Genomic DNA, 17,993 nt, shown 5'->3' on the forward strand with positions numbered 1-17,993 from the left:
GTTGGGGTGGGGGGGCTGTGTGGGGGGCAGTTGGGTCCATCTGGCTGGGCTCCGCCTGCAGCCATGCCCTCCCGCAGGGACGCCTGGCACATGGCTGGTGGTGGTGGCCCCTGGGACCATGGTTGCTCCTGGCTGCGGTGCCTCCCAGCCATGGGGTGCTCCCGGCCACAGGTGCTCCCGGATGCGGTGCCTCCTGGCCGTGGTTCGCTCCCAGCCGCCCTCGCAAGGCTGCAGGGCACCAAAATGGGCACTGCGCCAGGCACAAGCCCTGCAGCGCCCAGCGCTGGCCTTGGTGCACCCCGCGCCCCAGGCCTGAGAGCTACGCGGGGCGGGAGGCAGGCTCTCCAACGTGGYTGACGTGTTGCTCTAGGACACCCGCTGAGGCCGGGACTGCAAATCCGCAGTTAGCTCAGCTCTGGCGGGAATCACCCGCTGCCAGTGATGATCAGCCTCACAGCACGGACGGTGCAGCCAGCCCCGCTTGCTCAATCGCATCTTGCTAGCGTGCTCCCCGCCACGCTGGTCTTCCCCCGGGGCGCAGGCGCTCGCACAGAGCACAGCCCTGGACCAGGGCTGCAGGAGCTGTGCCAAGGAGCCGTAGCCCGCAGGCATCCCTCCAGCCCCTGCAGCGTGCTGTGCCACCGCGGCCTGCCCATACCTCCCCACTGCTCCTGGGGAACCCCCCAGGTGTCTGCGCCCAGGAATTTGGGGGGTGCAGCACCGCGTCCTGCGGCGGGTCCCAGCTGCCAGGGTGCCCACCGCAGCAGGGGAGGCTGTTCACACTGGCACAAGGGATTTTCCCCAGCTCCCTGCATTCTTTCCACGCTGCTTCCGCATTCCTGCGTCTTTAGCCCTTGCTGCCGCTCACGCTTGCATCCTGTTTGCCGAAGAGCATCGCCCAGGCTTGAGTCACCCGATGGTTTCTGCAGGTGGCGGAAGGCTAACAATAGCCCACAAAGGGAGGATGTCTCCCCTCCACGCGCTCCCCAACACCTTCCTCCAATGGGTCTTCGAGGAAACTGCTAATGGCGGAGAAGGGCCCCACCGGACATGCACCTTCCGATGAGTTTTGTCCTGTTTACACTTGTTTGTTTGGAGCGGGGGGGGGGGAGCTGCCCCAGGAGCAGCACGCCTCGGCGCATGGCCTAGGGGTCCTTGCCAGTGCTGGGGCTGTGGTGCCACCCACAAAGAGCAGGTGTTGCCCTGCCATCCCTGAAACGAGTGCGGCAGTACTCAGCGAGGAGGAGCAGGGAGGTGCAGCCAGCAGGCAAGTGCAGGACGCAGGGCTAATGTCACGCTGCCGCCCTATCCATGGAGCAGCCCCATCCCTGGACGCAAGGGTGGTTTTGGGGACAGCAGCAGAGAGGGCAGCTCTGGGCATTGCAGCATTAAGCTCAGGGCTTGGGAATAACCAGCTGCAGGGTGGGGACGGCCAGGGGACACCCCCATCACCCTGCAGACCCTTCGCTAGGTGGGGCCATCCCCTGTGCAACTGGGAGGTTCGGCCCTGCAGCGGGCAGCAGCTGGGGACGGCGGCAAAGCAGTGGGGTGACGGGAGCGGTGGGCCTGGGCCACCGCCAAAGGCTCAGTGGATGCTGAGCTCCTACCCTTGCACCAGGCCTGAAGGGAAGGGGGAGGAAGCATCGTTAGCACATGTCACTAATTACCAGGATGGAAGTAAACCTCAGTCTGGCTGTTGCCATGGCAATTGCATTTCACATCATTGAGAAACTTTTGTTGCCAGAACAATTACAGGCAGCATTGGGTGTGTGGGTGTGTGCGCGTGTGTGTGCGAGCACGCAGTCCTTCTGGGCTCTGCCCATCCCCGCTGCTCTGGGCTGCTGGGGCAGGGGATCCCCACCACCGCCCCCTTCTTCAGCTCACCCAGCCTCATGCCAAGCGAGGRACTGCGGGGCGACACTGGCTGAAGAGCGGGTGCCATGTTCCCACCTGGGGCACTGGCAGCCTGAGGTCCTTTGTGACATGAATGTGTCAGGTCTCAGCTTGCACAGAGGCATGTGAGAGGCTGGGGATGGGGAGCAGCAGGAGGATGGATGTGAGACCAGCAGGCGTTCCTGCACCTTGGCCCCATGCACTAGAAGGGCTGTGGCAGGACCAGTCCCTGTGGGAGCCAGCAATGAGCCAGGGTTTGATTTGCTGCCCCATAACCAGCAGGAGTGGGGGGTCCCCCCGAAGCATGGTTGAGAGAATGTTGTCACTGGCATGGTTGGGGGGGGGACGACGACATCCTCTTGCGTCTGTCATCCACAGGGTGGGCCAGGGACCTGGGGGGATAGCGGGGTGAAGGGTCCCTGTGGCTCCACGGCAAGGTCGTGGTGCCACCTCGTGGTGAGCAGGAGCCCAGTGACACAGCGACAGTCCCCCGCAGTGGCACAGCTGGACTGTCACTGCATGGGCCAGAGAGTCACTGAGGTGGCACAGCCAGGCAGTCCCTGTATGGGCATGCTGCCCAGCCACCTCCAGTCCTGGGGCCAGGCTGCTCCCCAGCCCCAGGGCAGGATGAGCCTGGCCCCACACCACAGCAGGGCTGCTCCCAGGCCCCACAAGTACATGCAAGGAGCACAGCGCAAGGATCCCAACGTGTCTCGTGTATGCTGCAGCACAGGCATGGACTGGCAACCACGTGTCCACCACCCTGGAGCCAACTGGTTGGGGTCATGGCAGCGAGCACCATAGCTGGAGCTCCTGAAACATTTCCATGGCAATGGAGAGCTCATTTTCGCTCTCCGTTCCCTCAGGGCCTTGCAAGGAGCTGAGATATGAAATTCCAGCATCAGTGGCCCAATGCTGAAACCAGCATTTGCAGGGCGAGTGGAGCTTTGGAGGGGGAACAACAGCAAGGAAGAGGCATGTGGCAGTTTGGAAAGGGGCCACAGTGGCCAGGGGAGAAGCAAGTGCTGTCCCACCTATCTCTCACTGTGTTTCTAGGAAGGTGATACAAACCAGAGGGATTTTCACCCTGATTGGTTCAGCTCCTTGCTTTCCCAGGGCTGAAGCCCCAAGACGATGGAGGTGGGCGTGGTGGGGGAAGGATGCTTATGACACGGTGAAAAAGTGGCACGTTTGACCCAGAGTGGGCAGCTGCCAGGGCCCAGAACAAGGGCGACTGGTTTTCGGTGCACATGGAGACATCCCCGCAGAGAGGGAGAAAAGGGTTGCCTCTCTCAGCTTCTGCCTGCAGCTGGCAGATGGGGTGGCTGCACCCACGGGGGTGGGGTGGCAGGATGATGGGCAGCCCCACATCCGTGTTTTCCCAGGGAGGTTCCCCTCGCCTGCTTGATGCTGGCTCTCCTCTGAGCCACACGAGATGGGGCTCCATCTCCCAAATCCCTTCCATGGCAGGAAAGGGTCTGTGGATGTTTCTTCCCAGCTGGCAGCGGGAACACTGCCCTGCCAAGCGCCCGACTGCCAAAGGGGGCATTTTTCCTAGTGCTCCAGCTTTTCCCACTGCCTCTCGCCTGGGCAAACTGTGCCATACGTGCACCTTGGTTGGGCACCAACTCCTCCAGCACCCACCGGAGCCCACCAGCCTGCACAGCCCAGGGGAGGTCATCCAGGAAGCGCCAGGCTCACAGCTGTGCCAGGCTCACAGTTGTACCAGGTTCACGGTTGGTACAGCCCCATGGACCTGTGGGGATCTCAGCCCCACAGAGCAGGGCAGGGAGACAGGCCCAGAGTGGCCACGGTGCTGGGCTGCGCGTGGCCTGGTGCTCAGCAGGAGGCACAGTGGCCATTCCCATGCTTGGCCTCCACTTGGCAGGCTCGTTCCCATGCTTGCCGTTCCAGCACTGCAAGTGTCTCCACCCTGAGGAACAAGACCAGTTGCCCCACAGCCCAACATCTGGAGAGGCAGGCTGTGCTATTTCCGTTAGCATTGTCATCCACACAACAAAGCCAACAGCTGGTGGGGCTGTTTGGCGGGAACTGGACGTGCTGGCTGCCCCAGGCCAACAGAGGCCAGCGTGGGAGCCCCTGCCAAGAGCACCATTCCCAACGTCTGGCTCAAAGCCACTCTCGCGGCATGGGACTGGCTGCTGGGACTTCAGGGTCAGCTCCCCGGGGGCAGGGAGATGGGAGGGGAAGGGGCAGGTTGGCCTGTACACCTCAGCAAATGCCCTGAGGCACATGCCATTTCCATTAAGAACCTCAAAGAGGTTCTGCAGAAGTGCTGCCACATTAAATGGATTAAAAACTGGCTGTCTGACAGGTCATAAAATGCTATTGCAAATGGGAAGAATATCTGAGCAACTCCATTTCTCCCACCCCTGGCCTGACTATTCAACATCATGCCTGTGCCCAGGCGGGAAGCAGAGAGCTTGCATGAGATGTGCTGGAGCACGCCGGGCCCTGCTGCAGGGACCTACAGTGATCGGGAGAGAAGCCCAGTGCTAGAGATGTCCTCAAGGGAGGTGTCTAGACAGGCAGAAGGCTTGCAAGATGGAGGGAAGGGGACACCAAAGGGATGGCAGGCTGCAGCAGGGCAGGACCCAGCCTCCCACAGAGCCAGGAAAGTCCAGGAGCCAGCCTGGCTCCTCACCCAGGTAGATAAATTTTCTTGGCTCTGTAGAGGGCTTTGTATCCTCTTGGCTACAGAGGGATCTGAACCTGGGTATCCCCCACCTGCTTCAGTGGTGCAGCCCTTGGGCTGCTGTGTATGCACATATTTGTTCATAGAGCACTTGATTATTTACTGTAGGACCTACCTGACCTCCTACTGCTTATACCATCATAGTGACTGAGCTACTGGGACTAAGCCTCCAGGTGACACAAGCCCTGCTGCAGACCCAAGGAACCAGCCTCCTGCCTGCATGTCTGGCTCCCAGGCACGCCATCTTCTCAATGCCCATGAATGTCTGTGTCCTGCCAGGCAGCTCTGCGCAGGGCTCCCAAAAAGGGTCCCATTGCTGTGTGACATGTCAGAAGACTCCTTCCTCCATGTCCACTTGTCCTGTCCTCCAGTGCTCCCAGGAAAGACATCTCCAGGAAAGAGCTTCCCTCCTTGGGTTCAGGTCCTGGTCTTTCACTGTCAGCCTCACTCCACCTTTTGGATTTGCCTTGCAAGTCATCCAGCACTGGAGCACGCGCGAGGTTTTGCTGCGATGGCACTGAGGTCATCCTACCATTCATCAACTGCTGTCAGCTTGCCTCCCTTCCCTGTACCACATCTCGCTCGGTGGTATCCGTATTTTGTCCTCTTCCAGACCTGTGTTTGTGGTGTGTGTACCTGGCTGCACACTGAGAAAGAGCCCCAGGAAGTGCCGCTGGTCGGACGGCTGTGATGGGCAGGCTGTGAAGGTGATGCTATACTGCATCCATTCTGCAGTGCAGCCAGCCTGTGAGACATCCTGCACTGTGAAAAGGAGCTTTGAAAGCTGTCAAAAGCTGCGAGCAGCTTTCCAATGGGAACTCCTCCATGTCCACCTGCCCGGACATGGGTGGGCTGGCACTGCACTCTTCACACAAAGGTCTGTGTCTCACCCTGCAACAGGCAGTTCTGCCATCTAGAAGACCATAGAGACCATGCCAAAGACAGACCAGCCTGTCCTTCAGCCAGGTTTTCTCTCTAATAATCACAGAGAAATCATTAATTCTGTTAGAGGAAACGTGCAATAAAAGTGCCTGGACTTGGGAATCAATGCTCTTTTTTACTAATATTGGCTATTTATCAACATAAAGGCAGCAGCAGTCCTGAGCTCAGGGCCCCTTGACTTGACAGGATGACGGGCAGATCCCAGAGAGCTCATCCTGTGGAAACCACATCTGGCACAGCCCTTGGAAATGGCCATTGGTCCCTGAGCTGTGCGGTTGGTATGTGCATACAGTGAGGTACTGCTGCCTGCACTGAAAAGTTGAGTCTGTTAGCCAACAAGATGTTCCCAGCCTTCAACATGCTATCACCAAACATGCCTCTGATCTCGGAAGGCCACTTGATGCTAAAATATTGCCATTGTCCACTTTACCAGCTTTTCAAACCCTGACACACTAATGCACTCTGAATTGATTACTACTGTTACTCCATTAGCAAAATTGTGCGCTCTCACTAGTGTTGAAGTTATTATGCACTTGCATTCAAGGCCTTACGTATATTTGTGCTACCCAGATGCTAGAGTTGGCTTGAAAAGTTCAGCTAGGTCTCCGCAAAGCCCAGTTCCTTTTCCATGTAACAACAACAGCTAAAAGCCTGAATGAAAACACTATGTGAGGGGTAGCCCCATCCCTTCAAGCCTTTTCTTTTTGGAGATCATCGTGGGGGTCCTATGCCTGCCTGTAGGCTGTCAGGCTCTTGCGGCAAGCGGTCTCGCAGTACTTTACATTGGCAGACGCTCCAGCACGGTGTGGCTGCACAGCTCCCTGCTAGCTGTGAGACATGGCTGGTGGGCACTCTGCTGACCACATGCTCATCACATGCACAACTCACGTGTTGCCCAGCTCTGTGTGCTGTCATTGTCTGCAGCAGCTGTCTGCACATCTCTCTTCCTTCCGTGTATTCCTCTGTGAACCATCTCCAACTCTGTCCCTACCCCTGCTCTGCACTGGGACACTGGCTCGCTACATACCTGGCTGTGCAACAGTCACCCAAAAAGTGTCATGGGCCCTCATTAAGTCTCCTAATGCTCTTGTGCCTCTTCCCAGCCTATCACAAATTCCTTCATCTTCTTAAGACTTGACAAGCCGTAGAGTTTTGGTGTTACAGCAATAAGCTGCTCCAGGCTCCCTGCTCAGGCACAGTGAGAAAGATTCTCCCAGGTTCTCGTGGGCTGGAAGGCTTTGGCACACGGCATGCTGCGTCTGTGTGCACTGAACACAGACCTTCTCTTGCTTTGCTTTCCGTCTCATCCAACCCCGTTGCAATTTTGCAGGCTGTCCCCATTGCAACTGCACGGCCAGGTGTCAAGTACACGGGGGCATGATACTGTGAGTGTGGCAGGAGCACACTGATGGGGCTGTTCCTGCCCATCACCAACTTTCCTCTTCTGGCACATTTGTCCTATGAGATGGGAGCTGTGAGGACCCTGACATACAACCAGATGACTTGGGGTTATTGCAATTCCCTGCTATTGGGGCCCTGTAAATTCTGTTTATAAAGAAAGATCCCTGCTAGGTTTGGCAGCACCACAGCCCACAAGCTAGGGCTGTGATTAGCACAACTGGATAGTTTGGAGGATGAGAAGATGCGAAAGAAGACATCCACCAGCTCAGCTCACATTTATGCATTGCATCACAAGTGCTGCTCGGAGAACATGCATAGAAGGTCCCATATTGCAGACACACAGCTGGTGCCCTGGCTCAAGGGTGGATGGCAGCGGCAGGAGGGCAAAGATAGAGCTTTCCACCTGTCTACTGCTGGCAGCTCTGCCCCAGTGCCATCACACTGTTCCCTGAGTCATCCTTTGCTCCTTTCCTAGCCTTGCTTTGGCTTTAGGCTGCACAAAGGCATTTTCACGGAGGGAGCAGAGCCAGTTACAGGCCCATCACTGAGGATGGATGGTTTCTTCCCACACACATTGCTTTGCACTAGCACACGACCTTGCCAAAGGGCTGCACAGATTTCAGCACAGACCAACCAGGCCTGAACATAAAGGCATGGAGATGAGACAGTTATGGGAACAGGGTTGTGCCAAGACTGATGCAACACCCTTTGCAGGTCAGCTTTTCCCTTGGGCAGCATTTTTCATATCAGGACTGCTGGTATGAAATTGCCAACCTATTTACTACAGCCGCAGAGGAAGAATGGCCAAGCAAAAAAATTCAGGGGCCCATCTTCACCTGCCAGCGATGCCCAGGGACCATCAAGTCATGTGTAAACAGGACTGTCCCTGTTGACAGTGACCTACTGTTAGTGACCTACAGGAGGGAAGGGCAATTTAGCTTCCTGTGCTGGCTTTAATATTTAGCAATTGCTATTGATTAGGGTCAGCAAAGCTTCACAGGGCAACAGCAGGCCTCCTGGCACGCCTGTGGGCTTGGCTGCTCTCAGTGGGGCCATGCACCCAGGGAGCCAGCTGGCRAGGTAGCCGTGCCTGGGTGCTGGTGCCTGCGTTGCTGGGGCCACTAGCTGGCAGATGGCAGCCTGGTGGGAAGAGCTGTGCTCCTGCCAACCCTGTGACTCACCCAGCCCCAGAGAAACTCTCTTTCGCCCTGCAGGAGTTGTGTGTGTGTGTGTGTGTGTGTATGTGGCTGCCCTGCAGGCCGGAGACATCTCAGAGGGTGGCTGGTGTCCATGTCCCTGTGGCCCTGGCAGGCCCAAGCTGCAAGATACCTCAGGAAGGATGCAGGAGAGCTCAGCTTTGTGTGGCCACACATGGCCCATGTGAGGCAGGTAATGATCTCCCAAGAGCCCTGCTGCTGCCCCTTGCCATTGCCTTGTCTGGACCCCCTCTGCCCAAGCAATAGGACCTCCAAATGCCTCTGGGCAAGGCCCCGAGGACTGAGCCAGAGCCTCAGCCCCAGCACCAATGCTGCCTCCTTCACTGCCCATCTCTTGGATGGAAACAGCTGCTGCATACCTTGCTTATCAGCCCTCATCTCGTTATCATGCCTGGCAGCCCAGCATCCTGGACAGGAGCCAGGAAGTTCCCGGGGCTCCGCCTTGGATGGTATCAGGGAAGTCAGCGGGTGCAGGTCCCTCTGTCCCGCTCCATGCTGCCCCAGCGCCCTGCTGCAGCATGCCAAGGGGGTGATGGACAGACCTGGGTGTACAGGAGCACCCCGCACCCTCACCTCTGACATCTGCAAGCCCTTACACCAGCCCTCCGCAGCTCCAGTGAGAGGAGATGAGAAGTTCCTGGGGGATGCAGGGAGCAGAGCATGGCATAGCCCCTTCTGCCCTAATTTTAACCCCAGGTGGTGGAACCATGCCAAGCTGAGCTGGCACAGCCCCACCTGTGCTCCGGAAGGATCTTTGGACTCTGTGCTGACTTTGCTGTTTACTTTTATCTAGTGGCAGGATCTGCTTTCAAGGAGAAGCGCTCAGTGTATAGGACAACAACCCCCCCCCCCCAATCTGCTATGGGTCGTGGCTCTCCCATCCAGCATCCCTCCGCCCCCAGGGCAAAGGCGCAGGAGGACAGACTGGTCACCAAAGGCACTGGTGACACATTCCCTCTGCTACCTGTCCCGACTGGGGAAGCTCAGGGCAGCCAGAGAAGCTCAAGGCAGCTGGAGGAGCCATGCACACCTCTCCGTGGATCATAGCCTGGGTGCTCCTGCTCCAAGGTAAGTCAGAGACATCTTGTGTGGAGGGGCTGGGCTGAGGATACAGTCTGTTCCACAGCCCAGACAGAGAACATGCCAGGGGAGGTGTCATGTCCAGGGACTGGGGACCAGGTTGTCTCAGCACTGAGGATGTGGGGGTGTTTCAGGTCAAGTCAAAAATCACAGCTTTTGCATTCCCAAGGGAGCACAGCAAGGGTGGGTTTTCCCTTATGGAGCAAGATTCGTGCTGTGGCTCTGTCCCCATCCCTGCTGCCCTAGGGCAGGGGGTCCTGATCTCGGAGAGGGGCTAATCCTGCCTGTTGGCCTAAGGTGGCCACATCCCTGAGGGACAAGCTCTGGGGAGGTGATGTGTAAGAAGCAGCTCTCAGAGGGCATGGAGATTTCAGGTGTCCAAGGCCATGCTATGCTAATGGTGACAGATTTCCCCATTGCCCCATGGACCTGAGACTGGTGCTATTGTCCTGAGAGGGAGAAAAATGTCCCCCAGGACACAGGGGATTCAGCAGCAGGTCCTCAGCTGCTGCTGCCACCCGAGCCCGACAGGAGAGCTCCACTGGGGGGGAGAGCTGAGCAAGATGAAGGCAGGTGCCTGCCACCCAGTACAGCACCTGCCATGCACTTGAGTGACAGAGCATCACCATTCAAGCCTCAACGCTGCCATGGCGGGTCCTCGCCACATGCCCCCCACCTTATCGAGGCAGTGCCAGGCTCTGACCTGCCCAACCCAAGCCACCCTGCCCTCTCAGGACCTGCTCCAGGCCTGGTGCCTGCAAACACGAGCACACGGCCCGGTGTACGTCTGGGGCCCACGGTGTCCCTGGCAACGGGGGCAGGATGCATGGCCAGGAGCAGAAGGCTCAGGGCCCTTGCAGATGGTGGCTGACCCGGTGTCAGGCTCCAGCATCCCAGGACCTGAACCCCCTCCCAGGGTCACCTTTCCAAGATGTGGTGTTTCCACAATGCCTGTTTCCAATTAGCTCCATCAAAGCAGCCCCTGGCTCCTCTCCCACCAGTTTCCCAGCCCCAACACTGCCTGCCCAGCTGACAGGCTCTGGACAGATGTGATCGCTCCTTTGTAGCATGGTTGTAGCGTGCTGGCAGCAGTTTCCCACCCCTCCCGGTCTCCCAGCAGACTCCAGCAATGATCGAGAGTTTGGGGAAACATGGTGTCCAACACATCTGATGTAGAACAGCTTTGGGGAGAGGCCAGGTCCTGCGAGGGGACAGCCCTGACCCCCACGTTTCAGCCAGTTCCTCCCATGGCCCCAGTACTGGCGATGCTCTGTCGACTCTTAGCAGCCCATTACCTCGTCCCCGTCGCAGCAGTACGGGGCTGGCTCCTGGGCTGGTGCAAAGCAGGAGGGCAGTGATTGCCAGGTGCTGCAGGGATGGGCTGTGCTTCGCAGCAGTTGCGCTGTGCCCGTGGGACTGGCAGGCCCCCACAGTGCTGGGGCTTGTGGGCATGTGGCTGTGTGCTGCTCTCAGTGCCCACCCACCGCCTGCCAGGAACTTGCTTCCACTTGATCCAGGTGATATCACTGGTTTTCCCCCACAATTCCCAAGGCTAGAAACATTATTTTTGTAAAATAAATAAAAGCTGGGCTCGGTCTGTATTTGGGGCTGGGGATTGGGGCCACCAGCTGCCCCAGCACTGGCTCAGCAGCTAAGCCGGAGCAGGGGACCGTCAGGGCCCTGGGCTGTGGCCTGAGGCTCTGAGGTCTCCTCTTGCCCCCAGGCTGCACTGCAGAACAGCTGCAGCGGGCCACCTCTCCCAGGACCGACATCAGGGACTGCTCCACGAACCCCCCGGTGAGCCTCTGTGGTGCCCTGCCCTTGCTGTCGGTCTGCTGCTCCCAGCATCACTTCTCTGACTGCCTCACGGCTGCCCTGGGACCACCCCAGAGTGCCCGGTGCTTCCCCAAGACCCTCACAGAGAGGGGAGCAGGCCGCAGCCGTGTCTGCAGTTGGGACAAGCTGCCCACTGGGTCCCCTTCAGCACTTCTCCCTGTGCCACCAGTACCTGCCCTCCACAGTCACCGAGACAACAGCGCGACTCGCGGCTCTGCGGGGCGCCATGAAGGCCCACAGCATTGATGCCTACATCGTGCCTGCCACAGACGCCCACATGGTAAGGCAGCACCCTCCCTGCACCCTGGGGTGCTGGCTCTGCAGTGGGTGCCCCGCAGTTGCCCCTCACAGCTCTGTCCTCGTCTCCAGAGTGAGTACATAGCGGAGCGGGATTCCCGCCTGGGCTGGGTGACCGGCTTCACCGGCTCTGCAGGTGAGACCATCATCACCACTGGCTTCCTCTCCCACCCAGCTCCCCGCTCGGAGTGGCCCAGTGCCCAGCCTCAGGATGGCCGAGAGCTGGGGGTCTCCATCCTTGGGGTCCTCAAGGCTGGACACAGCCACAGCAGTGGTCCTGCGCCGTGCAGGAGGTCGCGCTGGGGACCCCGGCTGTCCCTGCTCACCCACAGGTGCCCAGGCAGCCTGGCGGGGGAGGAGAAGTGATGCCTGAGCCCCCTGTCCTGCCCCAGGCACAGGCGTGGTGACGCTGGACAAGGCTGCCTTGTGGACCGACAGCCGCTACTGGACCCAGGCAGAGCGCCAGATGGACTGCAATTGGGAGCTGCAGAGGACAAGTCAGTGCAGGGCAAGCTGGGGAGCCAGCAGGGTCTCATCACCCCTGGCCCCCCCTGTGTCCCAGCCTCGACTGGGCCCAGCACAGGTCGGGACACGGCTGGTTCGGTGGACCCAGGCCAGCCCCTCAGTGCCACTCAGCTCTCTCTTGCAGCCTGGATTGAGTCCATCGGCCTATGGATCCTTGAGGCAGTTCCTGCAGGGGGCAATGTCAGCTTGGACCCCTTCCTCTTCTCCATCGGTAAGGTCACCCATTGCTTAACACCTTCCCTGCCCTCAGCCTGCAGCACCCAATGGCCCAGCACCCTCCCACCAGGGTGCAGTGAGCAGTCCCCAGGTGGTGGTGAGGTGACCTTTGCTGGGTGCCCCTAACCACTGACTGCTCCCCACCTCAGACACCTGGAACAGCTACAGTGAGGCTCTCCATGGCTCCGGCAGGACCCTGCTTCCCATCGAGACCAACCTTGTGGACCAAGTGTGGGGTGACCAGAGACCCCCTCCAGCCTCCAGCAAGATCTACAGCCTCCCAGCAGAGTTCACAGGTAAAACCACAGTCTTCCCCAGGGTCACTGGGTGAGTGTTTGCTGTCACTTGGCACCCACAGCAGCCCCCAGCCCAAGGGGGCCTCGGTGGACCCCAAGGCTGAGCCGGCCTCTCACCCTCCTCCCAGGGAGCAGCTGGCAGGAGAAGGTGGCCGGGATCCGGCAGCAGATGGAGCAGCATGTCCGGAACCCCACAGCTGTGCTGCTGTCAGGGCTGGAGGAGACAGCCTGTGAGCAGCCAGTGCGGCCACCTCCACTGCGGGTCCCAAGCCATCATGCTGCCTGTGGGCCCTGCTCTGCATGCTGGTCGGTGCCAGAGGGGTTCTGGCTCTGCCCCGAGCCCTGGGGGCACTGGGGCAGCCAGCAAGTGCAGGCTCTGACATCTAGTTCTTGACAGGGCTCTTTAACCTCCGTGGAGATGACATCCCCTACAACCCTGTCTTCTACTCCTACACGCTGCTGACCAGCACCAACATAAGGTGGGCAGCATCTCCCCACAGGCACATGGTAGCTTGGCCCACACCCCTCTTCCCTTCTGGGGCCAGCACCCATGGGACCCTCACCTAAGATGCACCCCTGGACTCAGTTACCCTCTTCCCCAGAGCCCACCATGTCCTGTGGCACCCAGCCCCATTGTGTCCCCTCTCCAAGTTCCACATCTTGCCCAGGTCCAACCTTATTCCTCCCACCTCAGCCTGGAGTCTGGCCCAGTTCCCAGCCTTGCATCCCCTCTGCAGTCTCTCAGCCGGTCCCCAATGCCCTACTCTCTACTGATGCACCACACACTGCCTGGGCTTGGGTGTCAAATGAGCCAGGCCAGTCCCATGGTTGTGCCCGCCCCAGTCACACATCCTGTCCCCAGACTGTTTGTGGATGAGACGCGCCTGACAGCGGAGGCACGGCAGTCCCTGCAGGCAGGCTGCCCTGGGCCCCTGTGTGTGGAGCTGCAGGAGTATGGCCAGGTGCGTGCCCATGTCCGCGACTATGCCCAGGGCAACGTCACCATCTGGCTTGGCACCGAGTATACCACCTACGGCCTCTATGGCATCATCCCCCAGGTAAGGCACCGCCAGCCACACCACATGCCACAGAGACCTTCCCAAGCCAGAGGGCCCGGAGAGGCCTGGGCCATGGAGCCTTGCTGCTGCAGACATGGGTTGTTCCCAGGCCCAAAGCCAGCCTATGCCATAGAGCTGTGGGGGCATGGGACGTGCTGCAGCAGTCCCCAGGGTGGATGGAGTGGCTGGCTATGCCCAGTCGTGCCATCCCTAGGCTGCCTTTGCAGGAGAAGCTCCTGGAGGACAGCTATTCCCCAGTGATGGTTGCCAAGGCTGTGAAAAATGCCAAGGAGCAGGAGTTACTGCGGGCCGCTCATGTAAGGGCTTTCCCCATCCTCTCAGCCAGAAGCAGAAGGGAGGGAACTTCTGGGGTGCCAGCTCATTCCTTCTGATGCTACTGGGCTGCCTGCAGGTGCGGGATGCTGTGGTTGTCATCCAGTACCTGCTGTGGCTGGAGAAGATGGTCCCCCAAGGGCTGGTGGACGAGTTCTCGGGGGCACGCCACGTAGATGCGCTCCGCTGGTCAGTACCGCTGGTCGCTGGCTTCCCTCTCAGTGTGCCATGCATGGGGGACCCGGGGCCTCTCAGTATGCTTTGCCTGGAATGGACAGGTGCCCTTGGTGCACCGCACCTGGGTCAACATTGTTCCTCTCCTGTGTGCCATGCCTGGTGGGGGGGCCTGGGAGCCTGCATGTGACAAGGACGTCTCCTGGCTGCTCAGCACCCTCAGGGCCAGGACACCAGGCTCTTTCTGGAGGGACTGGCTGTGCCCACGCATCTCCTTCCCTGCTGCCTTCCAGGGCCCAGGAGCACAGCCGCGGGCCCAGCTTTGAGTCCATCTCAGCCAGCGGCCTCAATGCAGCACTTGCCCACTACAGGTATGGCTCAGCCACATCTCCCTGGCAGGGCCAGGGCACCAGGGCTGGCAGCAGTGGTAGGGAGTGGGTGGATGGGGGCTGTGAGCAGGCTCTGAGGTATCCCTTGCAGTGACCCTCCTTYCCTCCCAGCCCATCCAACGTGAGCAGCCGGAAGCTGTCTGTCGATGAGATGTACCTTTCTGACACCGGAGGGCAATACCTGTGCGTAGTGCTTTCCCCCATCCTCCTCTGGCTCCCCCAAGACAGCACTGCCCCCCATCCCATTGCGCCCCTGGCAGGGCAGGCAGCGGGGTGACAGCAGGCTGTGCCCAGCTCTGTGGATGATGGGGCTGCCAGAGCCAACACTGGAGCCGCGTCACCCCCCCATTCACTCCCCTCTCCTTAGGGACGGCACGACAGACATCACTCGGACCATGCACTGGGGTGTCCCAACCCCATTCCAGAAGGTATCAGCCCTTCTCATGCTGTCCGGGCATCGCTCTGCAGTGCCCAGCGCTGAGGTCCTGGCCATGGGACTGCAGGATGCCACCAGGGGCTAGGGCTGGACATACAGGGAGAGTGTCTGAGGGACACCATGCTAAGCCACTCACACATCCCTCATAGGAAGCCTACACCCGCGTGCTGATGGGCAACATTGACCTGTCCCGCCTCATCTTCCCCACCAACACAGCAGGTGGGTGCTGTGCCAGGCATGGGGTGGTCTGGGGTGGCCCAGGCCTGTATGAATGGTTTGAAGAGCAGGGCAGGTAGGCAGGTGCCCTCACCAGCTCGCTCAGTCCCCATCCCGCACTGTCATTCCCTCAGGGAGAACAGTGGAGTCCTTTGCCCGTCAGGCACTCTGGGAAGTCGGACTCAACTACGGCCACGGGACTGGCCATGGCATCGGAAACTTCCTATCAGTCCATGAGTGTAGGTGCTGCTGGGGTGTGCGGGGCCCACTGCACCATGGGTCCCACTGGTTGCAGCATCAGGGACACGGCCTGGCTGGGAGGGACAAAGATGGTGGTGGGTCATGCAGAGCCTGTCGGGGCCCAGCTGAGTCCCTCTCGCTGCAGGTGAACATCCCCCAGGTTGCAGGGCTCTGGGTGATGCAGTTCTTGCGAGGGACGCTGCCCCTGCAGTGGCTGTGCCCTGGCATGACCCTTCGATGCATGGCCCCTTGGTGCGTGCTGTCCCCAGGAGCCATAACCACGCTTCCTCCACAGGGCCTGTGGGCTTCCAGTCCAACAATATACCACTGATGAAGGGCATGTTCACATCCATTGGTACGTACACCTGCACAGGTCCTGCCCACACCTCTGGTTCTTGGGACAGCCCCAGAGCCATGGGACCAGGCGAGGGGAGGGGGGGGAGCCTTGCTTTGCTACTCCGTTCTGGGGCCAGTGTGGGCCTCTCGTGGGCTGCTGAAGCTCAGGACTTGTTGGGCACCTTTCCTGTTCCCCAGAGCCCGGATACTACCGGGATGGTGAGTTTGGAATCCGTATCGAGGACGTTGCCCTTGTGGTCGAGGCACAGACTAAGGTAACGTGTTCCTCCTTACACCAAATGCCCAAGGAGCCTGAGGCTGCCTCCTGCCCCAGGACTCCTTCCTGGGGGAGCTCGGAGGTGAGACAGGCTTCAAGGCTGGGGCGTCTGCAGAGCCCGGCATCCTGGACAGGCAGGGAGCTGGAGGGCAGGCTGCCCTTCCCCAAGCCATGGGCAACACAGGGAGCCACTGGCCCTCGGTGCCAAGGTCCTGCCCACCACAGAGGGTTCCCAGAGCAGTTGTGGTCCAGGGCCATGAGGGACAAGGCCACCTCCATGTCTGATTGTGGCTGCAGGGCCTGGCATGAGCAGGGACAGGGACCAGGTCCCCCTCCTTCCTCAGGGGCTACTCAAGGGCACAGAGAAGGGTTGGGTAGTGCTCAGAGAGGGGCATGGAGGCACATGCTGAGGACAGCAGTGAGCACGAGGCTGGGCAGGGAGCAGGCCTGCAGTGCACCTGGCCAGAGTGGCATGGTGTCAGGGTGACACAGGGTTGGGGTGGCACAGTGCTCGGGTGGCATGGTGCTGAGAAGGCATGGTGCCAAGGTGGCACAGTGCTGGGGTAGCATGGGGTCAGGGAGGCACAGTGCCACAGTGCCAGGCGACACGGTGTGGAAGGCTGGGCTCAGCTACTCCTCATGCTCCCAGGACTGAGATGAGGGCTGTTGGCCAGCCACGCCACAGTGGTCCCACAGCCCTCAGCCAGGGCCCTGGGCACCTCTCTCAGTGCCAGTTTGGGGACAAAAGGCCTCTCCCAGGACAGGTCTGGGGCACACACCTCACAGCCTCTCTCCAGCAGCACCAGACTGGGGAGAAGCCATTTCTGACCTTTGAGGTGGTGTCCTTGGTGCCCTATGACCGAAACCTCATCGACGTCAGCCTCCTGTCGCAAGAACAGGTACTGGGTGCTCAGGGCGAGTGAATGGAGTGGGCACTTGGGGCCAGGCTGGGCAGACAGAGTGGGCAAATGGGGCCAGCAGATGGAGCCAGGGTAGGCAGGGGGGCAAGAGAACGGGGCCAGGGCAGGTGGACACAGTGGGCAAACAGGACCATGGTGGTCAAGCAGTCAGGTAGGTGAATGGGGCTGGGGCCGGCACAGGATGGATGGATGCAGTGGGGCCTGCAGATGGGGCTGGGGCAGGTGAACAGGGCTGGGGTGGGTGCCCGGGTGGGTGATGAGGCCAGGGTGGGCTGACAGAGTGGGCAAATGGAAATGGACCACCCCAGGGCATGCAACAGCCCCTGTGGCTGAGGCAGGGTTGAAGCAGTTCGATGGGGCGGGCAGCCAGGGCTGCCTTCCCGCGGCACCACTCAGCGCCTGGCTGCAGATCCAATACCTGAACACCTACTACAAGACCATCCGGGAGCGCGTGGGGCCAGAGCTGCAGAGCCAGCAGCTGGAGGAGGAGTACCGCTGGCTGCAGAGGAACACAGAGCCCTTCGTGCAGAGCAGTGCCGGCACCGCTGCCGCCACATTGTGCGTGCTGGCCACCACCTCCCTCATCTCGGCGCTGCTCACCGAGCTGCAGGCCTGACCCTGTGCCCAGCCAGCCCTGCCACATTCCTCCTCCTTGCCGGGGCAACTTCTTCTCCCCACCATGTACTTCCTTTTTTTTTTTTTTCTTGCATGCAATTAAACATGAGTAATGCTGGCAGGTGTGAGCACGTCAGCGTGATGCGCTGCGGCAGCCCTGTGCGCTGTCACCCTGTCCATGGCGTGTGGGGCTGGGGTAGTGCACACCCATGGCCCCAGACCCATGGGTGCGACCCTGCCCACGCTACCTGCCCTGCTTGAGCAGAGACAAGGCACATTAAGAGTAGATTTAAGTTGCTCTGACCAAAGATGGGGGAACCTGAGTAAATGGTGCAGGGGAGTCACCTGGACCGCGGCAGCGCCCTGGTTGCCTTGAGGATGCTGGATGGCTGAGCGCTGGTATGCACATTCCCCTCCAATGTTTGCTTCCCAGCCATGGCCCAGGGAAGACCTGGGGACATGCAGAGACACCCACGGGTGCAGAGTACATCATGACACAGGCATCCTACAGCGACAGGCAGAGAGAGTCTGGGCACTGTGCACTGCTGAGGAGGACAAGTCTGGTGGGCACAAGGAGGGG

The 17,993-nt window shown here is 60.0% G+C and overlaps 2 protein-coding genes across 2 annotated transcripts in view; one reads left to right on the forward strand and one right to left on the reverse strand.

Moving 5' to 3' along the window:
- Window positions 1-8,547, reverse strand: part of APLN (apelin) — a 13,521-nt gene extending 4,974 nt beyond the window's left edge. Inside the window, exon 1 of the mRNA XM_026072179.1 lies at window positions 8,529-8,547. Coding sequence (XP_025927964.1) covers window positions 8,529-8,547 — 19 coding nt within the window. The remainder of the gene's footprint in view (window positions 1-8,528) is intronic.
- A 644-nt stretch (window positions 8,548-9,191) lies between these two features.
- XPNPEP2 (X-prolyl aminopeptidase 2) lies at window positions 9,192-17,414 on the forward strand. Its single transcript, XM_026072180.1, has 21 exons — window positions 9,192-9,237; window positions 10,973-11,046; window positions 11,255-11,365; window positions 11,455-11,518; window positions 11,775-11,879; window positions 12,032-12,118; window positions 12,273-12,419; window positions 12,548-12,649; window positions 12,817-12,898; window positions 13,282-13,477; window positions 13,705-13,794; window positions 13,890-13,999; window positions 14,278-14,355; window positions 14,485-14,556; window positions 14,741-14,801; window positions 14,959-15,028; window positions 15,160-15,264; window positions 15,561-15,620; window positions 15,800-15,876; window positions 16,679-16,777; window positions 17,208-17,414. Exons 1-21 carry the CDS (start codon window positions 9,192-9,194, stop codon window positions 17,412-17,414), a joined length of 2,043 nt encoding a protein of 680 aa, XP_025927965.1.
- Window positions 17,415-17,993: the final 579 nt, after the last annotated feature.

Source organism: Apteryx rowi, unplaced genomic scaffold, assembly GCF_003343035.1.
Source record: "Apteryx rowi isolate R43461 unplaced genomic scaffold, aptRow1 scaffold_338, whole genome shotgun sequence".
Lineage (NCBI taxonomy): Eukaryota > Metazoa > Chordata > Aves > Apterygiformes > Apterygidae > Apteryx > Apteryx rowi.

Excerpts from the sequence above, each read along its gene's own strand:
- XPNPEP2 (XM_026072180.1), top strand. The coding sequence starts at position 9,192 with ATGCACACCTCTCCGTGGATCATAGCCTGGGTGCTCCTGCTCCAAG. Across the intron at positions 11,366-11,454 it reads CTGCCACAGACGCCCACATG|AGTGAGTACATAGCGGAGCG; the intron begins GTAAGGCAGCAC and ends CCTCGTCTCCAG. Across the intron at positions 15,877-16,678 it reads TGGTCGAGGCACAGACTAAG|CACCAGACTGGGGAGAAGCC; the intron begins GTAACGTGTTCC and ends TCTCTCCAGCAG.